This window comes from Protopterus annectens, chromosome 1.part1 (assembly GCF_019279795.1).
Source record: "Protopterus annectens isolate FY-2018-M chromosome 1.part1, PAN1.0, whole genome shotgun sequence".
Taxonomy (NCBI): Eukaryota; Metazoa; Chordata; order Ceratodontiformes; family Protopteridae; genus Protopterus; species Protopterus annectens.
In genome coordinates, this window is record NC_056726.1 from 453,148,866 (window position 1) to 453,161,175 (window position 12,310).

Sequence of the window (12,310 nt, forward strand, 5' to 3'; positions counted from 1 at the left end):
TTCTGCACTTTCGCACACATGCAGTATCGACACTTCGGTCTCGAGCTACCGAAGTTCGATATTTCAGTAGTTTGAGATTCTGAAGTGAAACTATATATATATATATGTGTATATATATATATATATATATATACACACACACACATGTATATATATATATATATATATATATATATATATATATATATATATAATATAAATAGATAGCTATATATATATATATATATATATATATATATATATATCCAACAAACTTGTTCTGAGGTAGTCTGGGCGAGTGAGTCATTGTGAGTAGAACAGGAGGAGCTCGAGCTTAGAATCTGAAGCTTGGAAAGTGGCTGAGTCTGATCCGAGGATCTGATCTGAGCCCCACAGGTTGAGGAAGACTGAAAATGGACAACACAAATGGAAAGTTATGGTAAGAACATAACTTCTTTTTTTTCAGCTGTAAATACTCACAAGTTGACAGGTTTTACTAGTATCTGTGGACAAGGCAATGGAGCCTTATCAGCCCATTCATTCTGGTGAGGGTGAGATTTGGGCACTAGGGAGCAGGTCAGTCTGCTCATCCTTTACTGACTTTCTTATTTCTGTTCTATGCATGGCTTGTAGGCACTGCAGTTGATGGTGCTCTGAAGTATGCATGTTTGTGTGCCATCACACATCTCTGGTGAAGCAGTGCATTGCCAAAGAAGGCCTCCTAGGCTTCCTTTGTGGATGATCTACCAATCACCAGAAGTGTCACCAATGTAGTGTGCCAAACATCTCTCCCTTCCCTTAGGATGGGTGAGCCAGCATCTGCCATCCTCTCCCTTCCTCCCAACCCAGTATCTCTAGAGATTGTCCCACTAACTAAATATGAGTTGGCTTGGTCATAGTTAAGTTTTCATTCCTTTTTGTCATGGGGACAGTCTAATTATTTCCATTTGTTAGCCCTAAGTGAGCCACATTGTATGGATGTTAGAAGCTGGGGAGGATGTTAGAAGACAATATATTAAACATGCAGTCAGTGGGAAAAGGTCCATATATTTCTGAAATTTTAATTCTGACATAAGTATTTCCAATTAAGGTTTGCAGCTTTAGCAGTCTGGCAGCTGTCTTTCCCATTCTTCATTGATGGGTAGTATACTGTGATGGCAGTCATCTCAGACAACCAGTTAGTGCTGGAGAAAGAGGATATAAACCATTGCTTGAGATTCTGGGAGCAGCTTGATGTTCCCTAGAGGCCACAAGCTATAAACTAGAGTTACATGTAGAATGGAAATTAGATCAATGTTCTACTTTTATGACAAGTTCCTCACAAAGACTGCCTGCTGTACTGCTTCATCTCTTTTCTGCAAAGGTATCACTTTTCTTCTGGTGAATCTCCCTCAATTTGTCATTCAAGGTGGCACTATTTTTGTATTCTATTAATTTTTTTTCTTTTTAACCTGTCCTGAATTCACCATTAAATTGACATTACTATCACCTTCAGTTCTGTCAGCCTCTAATCTCTCTTTTTCCTCCATTCATATAAATTTCTTAAAACAATCCCAAGTCATGTCATGATCATTAGGCCTATATATATTCATTAGCATAAGAGTTTCTACTCCTGTCAGTATTCTACTGTTTATGTATTGCTTATTTATTAATTTGCAAATTTCTGTAACTCAACAGATAACACACTAACCCTTGTTGCTGGAATATCAGAAGGTGGTTGTATTTCCACACCAGGTAGTTGGATTTTTTTCCTGTTTTGACAGTACAGTGCAGCATAAAGAGGTGTTGCACTCTTCACTATATAAAGTCCTTCAAATGACACAATAAACCAAGGTCCAATCTGCCCACAGCACATGCTGAAAAGATTGTATGTTCTTTACCAAAGTAACATTGTATAAAACGTAAAAACACTATTCCTTATTTACAAGTGTTTTCAACTTTCCTTTTCCCACTTTATATAAACATATATTTGTAAAAAAATGTATCAAGCACAAACCTCATAATACTTTGTTCTTTTTCTTCCCGACTCTTTCATCCATAACCACGTTTTGCCTTATTTCATACTCATTCCATTTTTAATTGTACAAAATCTCATTACATAAAGCTAGCTAAATACATCAAATGCATTGCAACAATTCTTTATATGTTACACCCCACTTACCTTTTTCAACTCATTTATAAAAACATATAAAATTATTTGTATATCCATTTTTCAGTACTCCATGTATCAGTCATCCTTGTCAGATTTTCTTATTCTTTGAAACTCTAAAAACATGCTCTGCTGTTTTTTCCTTATTACACCCCACAACCTTTCATTAGCTTTTCCTTCAATGTTTTCATCTCTTAAGACTTCCTGTATTGTATTGATTTGAAAATGTGTTTATATTTTACAGTTAACCTTTTAGTCTCAGTGTCTTTTTTATAGCATTCAGTACCCAAAATAAGTGCAATGCCCCCCCACCCAATTACTTGCTTTATTAACCCCAACCACGTCTATCCTTTGTATTGAATACAAAACCTCATTTTGCAGGATATGGTTTAGAACCCCAAACTGCATGAAAAACAACATTTAATAGATCATTTGTAAGCCATCTTGGAAACATAAATACTGTACTAAATAACCTTGTTTTCCTAATATTTCACATATATTAAGTAAAACATTTTTTCTGAAAAGATAAGTCATATCATTTTGTATTAAATAATTCCATGGTTTTAGTTTTGTATATCTTCATATATTCATTAATGTGGAACACTTTAGTATCATGTCTAGTAAAATATATACCACCTATTTTCTTTCTTTTCTTTAATACTTTACTTTTTTCTGTGCTTAAATGTAATTAATCTATCCCCTGACAGAAACATAAATCCTTCATGACACCATTTATCTGCATAACATATCATTATAGGTAATATACTAAGTCCAAATTTGTCTCACAAGTATTTTCTTGTAGCTTTTCTTTAAAAATCATTGCACTCATAATGCATCACTGACATACCCCTTTTAATTTCAATTTCCCTGTGTAACCAGCCATCTATTAATATCTTTTTGATTGCATTTTCATTAATAACTTTCAAAAAATGAATCATATATTTTAAAATATTCCATAGCTGAACGTAACCTATTATAATGCCGTTTTAATGTCAGTTGAAATCAGTTTGCCTTCCATTTCTTTTCTTTTTTTGCAATTTTATCTATTACTTCCTTAATTGTAACCAACATATCTCTATATTTTCCTTTCCTTCTGTATATTCCATCACCAGTTACCTATTTATGACCTTATTAAACTTTCTTTCAGAAATCATTATGAGTGTTATAATTCATATTACATACTGATGTGGGTTTCCAGTTACTTATTTTCTTAAGTCCCTTCTTCTAAATATATGTAATAATGTTACTGCCCATTTTCTTGATTTGCCCACTCGTATATCACTTGCTCATTTTTCTGTAAAATGGGTAATCAGTACCATCTTTCCCTGGTACAGACTCAATAAATCCTTCCACTCTTTATGCTTTTTATATTTCCTCAGCAATAATTTCTGTCATTAGTATATCCATTGTCTTCAAAAATTTTTAACCCCCCCTTCTACATCTGCATAATCTGTTCCTATGTGTAAATAGCCTTAACAAAAGATTCTACAGGTGTAATTATTTTTAATTGCTTATTATCTGCCACATATTTCTCTTTCTATACCTCCCAACAGCATACTTTCCTTACACTTTATTTGCCTGCCTTAAAAAGGTTAATCTCTTCCTTTCTACCTTTAACAGCATATTTTGTCTTCATCAGCTATATCTTATATTTGCTTCAATGAACATAAATATTAATTTGGCAGTATTATTGCTTTGTCATGTTGCATCCTGTAACATTCTCTAATTGCTGACATTCCTCCTTATAAATTTATTCTTTATTCTAATACCACTAGCATTCTACTATGAATTTGTCATTGACCCATCATTCTAAGCAATTCCTATAAAAAAATATCTCATTTGAAAATGTTCTGTAAATATTACTTGCCTTTCAACTTGCAAAACCTGTAATTTTGAGCAGTGTACAGTTTATCTCTTGCATCCTTTGCCTTCTTCAATAATAAACTGTGTACTTCCAAAATCAGGTCATACTGCTACATGATCAGAAAATTCCCAAAGTGAAATGCAAGTATTGACTTTCTTTAATCTCGGTTGGAAAACATAAAAGTCAGTTTATGCCTATATCTTCCCATTCATATATTTATATTTATGTTCCTATACAAAGTTAAGTTGAAACTGTGAAAAACATTCTTACATACTTTATCTTCTTTCCCTTGCTTTCTTTTTCTTCCACTAATATCACAGTTAGTCTCCCAAAAATGTATTTCTTGTTAACATTTAAATATCTTATGTTCTTGAAAAAGTTGTGCTATTTTAGTATCAGTTGTAAATGGAGAGACTACCATAACTCTGACATGTCCTTTAATACAACAGTCTAATATTATTAACCTTCCTGGACAAATTATGGTAACGTCATATTTTGTAATAGAATTCACCTTGTACAATATTATGATTCTAGAACATAAATCGTTATTCATAGAGCTTATATTTCCTCGCCATACTTGATTTAACTGTTATTTCTGCTTTATGTTATTTAATAAGCATATTCCATCATTATTTAAAATTTTACACCATTGTACAACAACATTTTTCTGCTTTCATTTCTTACACTGTTTACATTAAGGAAAAGGACAAAAAGCATCATTTACTTTTTTCTGTCATTGTGATTTAAAGCCATTTTTTATTTTTCTAACTTGAATAACTACAGTAACAATTTTGCTTGTTTTATGTATCTTTTTAGTCTCTCTAGATTTTTATTTTCCCTACAACCAGCTATTATTTGTCATTTTCTCCTTAATCTACATGAGTATCTTCCTCCTTTCCCCATTTTATGACCAGGTAATACTTCCTTACCAACTAACTCAGTTTGCACAACTTGTTCCATATTTTTATTTTCAACATTTTCATTCTATTTAAAAGAGTGATCCAATGTCCAAAAATGCGAAAAGGGGTTGTGGATGAATGAATGGATGGATACCATAAGTGTTCATTTGATTTGCATTACCAGCAGTATGGCGTACAGTTTTTAGCTATGGCTTACCAGTACACACACGTTGCATTGCCTTTTCCTAGGATAACATAATGCAAAGTAAGCTTTTGAGCAAACAGTAGCTAGGTAGGTGTTAATTTTACATATTTTATCATAAATGGTATTGATAATTCGTCACGACTGCATATACAAAGCAGATTCATGGCAAATCTATTAGAAAAAAGTCGCATTCTGCTTTGTATATGCAAGTGTGACTATTTAGGAGTCGTGTTAGATCTATTTTAAAAATCAGTCACATTCATAAATAGTTGGATTGCTGTGTCAGAACCCAATATGAATCGTAACTGCAATGTAGGAAAGAGTATGTATTAGTAGGAATAGGAGTTCTCAGGTATGGCTAAGTAGGTTGGAGTTGAGAGTAGTTAGAGAAGGTTCAAGATCTAGAAGATGTAAGAGTAAGTGGATCTCAAAAAGAGAAAGGATAGAAAGTACAATGGAAAAGATTAGAGAAAGAACCGGCATGCTATATAATAGAGCTGGAGGAGTGAAACAAAGTAGGCAGGAAACATTTTTGGCATGGAGTATCACTATGAGTTGGAAACAGGGAAATGGAAAAAGCTTTGAGATAAGGGAAATATAGTTGTTTTGTAAATTATCATGTGAGTGAGGAGAGGAGGGAGGAAAAGCTGCCTAGCTCTCAGTTTCCTCCTTACAAATCCCCCCAAACCAGTCAACTCCACCGAATATGCAGAAACATGCACCACCACACTATACCAGCTTGTAAACAGCTGGATAAATGTAGGTGTTCATCATAGGAATATGTGCATGGCAAACCCCAGAAACCTACATGATGGAACCATAATGTTAATAAACTTTGCAATGAAAGGAAAAGAATTTTGACCAAAGGTAAGAAGAGTAATTCCCATAATCTTACAGCCCTTGTCAGTGAAATAAACAAACAACTCAGGAGCTTAATAAAATCCACAAAAGCTAAGTTTGAGGGTAACATAGCTACCCAAGCTAAAGACAACTGCAAGGCATTTTTAGTAATCTCAAAAGCACAGAGCAGCACTGAGCTGAGCTGATTGTGAATGCTGTTACCTAGGCTGAAGCTGTAGTATACCTACTGGCTGATAAATTTAGCTCTACATTTACCTGTGTCTCCCCTCAGTCTGTCCCTCAAGATATACCTGACATTGGCTCACCTCTAGCTATCTCACAAGACCAAGTCCTAAAAATGCTATAAAAAGCTAAATATACTGCATCAATGAGCCCTGATAATACCCATGGATGCATCATAAATAACAAGAAGCGTGATTTAGCCACATCCCTAACAACACTGTTAAATCTCAGCCTCCATACAGGTTTTGTATTATATGAGTGGAAAACAGCTACAGTAGTTCCAAAACCCAGGCAATTACAGACCCATAAGAGTCTGTTCAACCTTATATGCAAAGCCACGAAAGACTTATCATGGAACTAATCAGTCAGAGCATAGAGAACTTCCAAACAAAAGAAACATATCAGTTTAGATTTGTCAAGGGTAGGTCTTGCCTACTCAGTCTAATGTTTTTTTTTGATAAGTTCACCGAAACAATGGATGAAGGAAAAATACTACACACCGCATACCTTGACCTGGCCAAAGCTTTTGATACACTTACCCACTCAGGCTTAGTAGAAAAGCTAAACAACTGAGAATAAACCCGTGTCATCTGCTGTGTCACCTGCTGGATTGCCAACTAGCTCAAAGATAGGCTGCAGATAATCAAAATAGTTACCTCCACAAAGAGACCGGTCACCAGTGGAGTCTCCCAGGGTTCTGTAGGTTGACTGTTTGCAGATGACAGCAAGCTAGGAGCAGTCATTGCATACCCAAATGACTTAGCCATCCTACAGGAAGGTTTGTCCCAAATAAATAACTGGTGCCAAAATCATGGACTGAAACTAAATAACAAAAAAATGCATTGTTGTATCCTTTGGGAAGTCACTTACCCAGGGAACTACAACATTGACAATACACCCCCAAAGAGGTGACCCAGCTGTTCAGGATTTGGGAATTTATGTGGACAGTGACTTAATTTTTGACCAATATGTGTCCATTGTTGTAAGGAACTCCTCCTATATTTCACAGCTTATAACCAAAGGGATTGTGTCTACATCTGGGGATGTCTTTGCCCTCTTTACTCAGCCCTCATTAGGCCAGTCATTGAGTACCATTTCCCATTTGGCATTTATCTTTCCAGACACATGCAAGAACTGGAAAGGGACAGAGATGCCTTACTAAAAGGATACAGGGCATAGACAACATGCCCTACAAGGACTGACTCAGAGCCCCTGTCACTATAGTGGTATCCTACATAATGCCAAGAGTTGACCTGTGTCTGGCATACAGAGCATCCTCTAACCCATTACTGATGGATTTACTGCACATTAGCAAATCATATGGGATCAGAAATACTTAGTCTAGGTCTAAACCTCTTTTGCAATATCAGCAGAAAGATTTGGCGCAACAGGTAAATCTCACAGAAGATGCCACTCCAGAACATACTCCCCAGCTACATAAAACAAAGTTTATCCATATTCATATTTAAGTGCAACTTAGATCTGTGGATGGAAAACAGAAAATATCCCCCAGAACTGGCCCCTATACTACTAAATGACAAAGACATCTCATAACTGCTTTTACTATTGCATGGGTCCCCTCAAATTATCTATGATATGATCCAAGTTATTCTCATTACTGTTTATATATATACTTACTGACAGTGGTTTGGGCAAGGCCAATCTATAACCAAATGGAATAGGTTATTTGGAGCACCAAAAGAGAAACTGGCTAGGCTTAAAATGGCCCACAAGGGCAGCTAGCCTTGTACTCACCTATGAATTTATGAAAGGTGAAGACAGTGAAGGGTTAGCCTAGTATAAAACAAGAGAGAGTATGAAGAATTAGTTGATGTAATTTTGTCTGAGTAGGAGATGCAAGAAGTTCCATAGTCTAGATGCACAGAAGGAGTACATAGAGTAACCAACTAAGTTATTAGTTCAGGGTATATTGGGATGTACTTTGTTAGCAGACTTTTGGGGGGGGTAACACTGAAGAATGTTGTTTAAGACAGGACATTGGTCAGATATGTAGATGAGCTTGTGTGTGCTTAGAAGCTGTGAGAATGGCAAATATTGGGACAGTTCTAACCCTGAAGTTTTTTTTTTTTTTAAGAGCAAAGCAGCGGTGTGCTTTATAAGTTAACTTATAACTTGGTGGCAATTTTTTTGATTTTATTCTAACATTGCTCAAAGAGGTTGGATTGGGATACTTGTGGGTTAATCAGTACAGGAGTGGCACAGAGCAGTTTAAAAGAGCATGAAGGTTGTTGCAATTTGTAAATAAGAATATGTCCTGTACAGTGAGCTCAACTTCTGATGGGTTTTCATAACTGCTTCTTTTATATGGTAGTCATATTTTCAACAGACTCCTACCATCTTAACATTGGATACTAACTAGTTAAATGTTTGTGTGTTTAAGGAGATTAGGATGAAGATTGCTTCCCAGTTAGAGAGATGTTTGTACAAATTTTTTAATGTGAGGTGGGTTGGGGGGGGCAGCAATAAGAGATTGTGAGTACAAAATGGAAATCTCCGTCTACACCCCTGTACTAAGGGTGCCAGGGGGACACTTGACATAATGTTCCTAGGGGTATTAGCCAGGATCCATTCAATAGTGGAATTATTCTATATATTTTTGTTTTCTGGTAGGTGCAGAGATGAGATGGGTAAAGCTGACTAGTCTTATTGTGATTTATGAGATGTCATCAGTTACTTTTTGCCAGTCAATTTTGACATCACCAGATATAATAATTTCATGCTGGATGCTTGAAGAGGTCCATAAGAATAACTCTTCAGCAATGGAGTTATGTTACCTGGAATTATGCTTTTATGGTTGTTAAACTTAAGTCTGGATAGGAGGATTTCAGCATTAATGGTGGTGATGGTCGTGGTGGGTTCATAGGTTCATAGGTTCATACTAGGCTATCTGCCCAAGGGCATTTTAGTATGGGGAACTATACCCATTATTTTGCTGTGCCTCTGTCGAGCAGTGACACTGAGGTAATCCATCTCCCATCCATTGGTCAAGATTTCTCTTGAACAATGCTCTGCTATTCCACAGCACAGGGAGTCTTTGGGTGATGAATCTATCCCTCCAGCACGTCCTATTAATAGCTGGGTGGAGGCTAGAGGGATTGAGAGAACACCAGTATGTTTAGGCAGATAGTGGTTACTCTTACCTTTTTTTACTTTCCATGTCCAGTCTGAGAATATTATAGCCCAGTAAGAGAATGTCTTTTTCCTTTATATTTTAACTACAGTACCTAATATGATAAAACAATTATTTTTTTATGAAATAGTATTATGTCAAACAACAGAAACTACTCAAATTCTACTTGAATGAACTTTTGTTTTGGGAAAAAGTGAACTTTTGTCTTTTTTTCTTGTTGTGGTAATGGTTTGTCCTGCAAAATCTCACAATTCCATAAAAAGTGCCACTTTAAGCATTTGAAAAGGTGTCAACCGTAAAAGAATAGAAGACAAATCTTTGCTAACGAGCCCTAACCAAGAACTTAACAACTCCAAGAAACAAAACAACTTTAAAGTAAAACAAACTTCTGTAAAATGAGAGCAAAATAAAAGGAATGATGCAAGTATGCAAACTCTAAATAAAGAATTCCAAACTAGTGCCAGAGTTAAATGTAGATCCTAACGAATGGCACATTAGTTTTTAAATTTGTTTTTCTTTGCATGTTGATAATCCTTTTTTTTAACAATGCATTACTCTTCAGTAATAGTAATGCCCATTGCAATGTGTAAACCAGTGATGTAATTTAAAAAATAAATTTCTCACTCAGCAGCTTCCTCATCCTTTTATGCATGTGTGTAGAATATTCTGCTTCACAAAATATTCCTAAAGTTTATTTTATCTGATCACATCTTTAAATGTTCTGTTTGTCTGATATCACATATTTAATAGCATTTTCGGTGAATAGTTTTATTTATATGGCACACGTACATATTAATTTGTTTGGTTTAAATTACTACCAATCTTAGAAGAAATGAGAATGGGTGCCTAGTTTTGCTTAAATGCAGGTTGATACAGTACTGCAAATCTCATTATTTTTTCTGAAGGTGATGTCATAAGAGTTCATTAAAATACATCAGTAAATATTAAGTAAACTAAATATTTTATGCCACATACTACATGTTTGAGCCTAAACACCAACTAAGTTTTAAAGCCCATTGTTTTAATGACTGAACTATTTAATTTGTTGACCAGTTATTTGAACTGATCCAGGTATCTGTTTTGGCAATGACCCTGACAAAAGACAGACGCTACATAAGATGAAGTGAAGTATTAACAAGTTTTTTTTTTTAAGTGTACAGGTTAATAAGATGTTCATACAAACAAAGGAAGTGAACTTAATGTGTACATGCTATCCTTGAGTTAGGAAGAGTTAAAGCAGTATAAAAGTGGAGTAATACATTATACAATATAAGTACTGGGAACAGAAGAAAACAATATTCAGTATATCGTTAAGGCTTAAATACGGTAAGACTAGATTACTTAACACTACACTTTATTTAAAACTATACAGTACTTCATTTGCAGCTTTCTAGACTTCGTCTTTTTATTGACTTGAGGAAAAATGTCATATTATTTATGTTGTAACTGGGTGATCCTAGCTGGTTAGTCTGCCTTTTTGAATGTACCTATTACATGAAGTTTTCCTGTAACTTACAGTGAAATACCATGTATTTCTCTCTCTCTCTCCATTTTGTTTAACTAAATAGGTTGATTTTTCTCCAGCTTTGATGGCTCGAATTGTGCTTGAAGAATTTCTTCATCAGCAGGAAGGTGTTTTACGTAAGTAAAACTTTTATTAACTATTTTCAACTTTCTTTAAACCCTTTCCATTGCTATGTTTCTGTCAACTTTCTTAAGACCTTACAACATAATCATTATGCAGCAGAGGCTTGGTAAAAAGGAGAATTATATTTTCTTAATAGAGACGACCATCCTGGGTAAGTAGCATCTAAAGTCATCCGTGTAAGTAAAAAACTGTGTATGTTGAGTTTTCATTTACAGGGAAGCCCTGCTCCCTTCTCCAAGATGATACAATGATGGAGTTTGTTGTATTGAGTTGGAGGGATATGGGGATTAAGGTGATTTACCCCCTTCTAATTTCTTTTGAAAATCTTTCAGCCAGATGATATAGACCCATAGAGTTATATACCTTGGACTGAGAGTAGAACACTTCATCTCCATACTTCAGCCATTTTTTCCAGACATCACATTTAAACCGTATTTTTTTGTTTCCATTTTCTGTGGAATTTGTCAAACTGGAATCACCCAGATTTTTCAAGTATTGTAGTACCACCTGGGATTAGTTTACAACTAGCTAATCCAACAATCAGTTGCTTCATACGACAAGCAGTTTGGTTTAGGTTATTGTGTACTTTTAGACTGAAACAACTTTTGGTAAACTAGATTCTGGATTGCTATTGTTGTACAGCAAGCAGTGTACTGGATATTTTGATTTTTTTTTGTGAAAATAATCCAAGATTTTAGGTGTCAGGTATTCTTTTAGGAAATATAGTGCTCTCGGAGTCTTTCAGTACTTGCATTCCCAGTCCAGATACATAGAAACAAAGTGGTTTTTTTTTTACATCTTAGGTGCAGTGACTTTTAAGAGTAATCAGTAAAGGGAGGCAGAGACAAAGCCCTGTGCATGATGATGTAATTGGTGGCTGGGCTTCTACACCTCCCTACAACTATAAAAAGAAGCATTAAGAACTTAAAACATTCTTCACGTGTTTGGCCTTAGAAGTCTGTGATTCTTCTGAGTACTGTAGCTTGTTCTTTGCTAGTTTACTATGTGGTTTTTGTTTAAGCATATATTTAATTTCTGTCTCATGTCTTGATTCAGACAACAGTATTGGTATGTAAACTGGCAAATAATTTAAAAATGCATTCTGGTAGTAAAATGATTAAATCCTGCTTAATACTTTCAGGGCATTAAAAATGAAAAGCAATTAGTGCAGAAGCCTTGGCTGTAAATGTTACTCCCAGAAATGCTACTCTTTTCTTAGAGTGATCAGATGTTTGTTACTGTGTTGTATACTGCAGAAATAACATGGATTATAAAAAGCATTGCTGGCCGCAAGCTCTTTCTACAGGTTGGCAAGTGGAGTTGGTGATATGG

General features: G+C 35.2%; 1 protein-coding gene across 3 annotated transcripts in view; it reads left to right on the top strand.

The window, feature by feature from the left end:
* The window catches only part of CDIN1 (CDAN1 interacting nuclease 1), a 1,534,920-nt gene that overhangs the window by 634,123 nt on the left and 888,487 nt on the right, over nucleotides 1–12,310 (top strand). For all 3 annotated transcript variants that reach the window (XM_044075938.1, XM_044075929.1, XM_044075948.1), the window contains one exon: nucleotides 10,899–10,971. In XM_044075938.1, coding sequence (XP_043931873.1) covers nucleotides 10,899–10,971 — 73 coding nt within the window. The remainder of the gene's footprint in view (nucleotides 1–10,898; nucleotides 10,972–12,310) is intronic.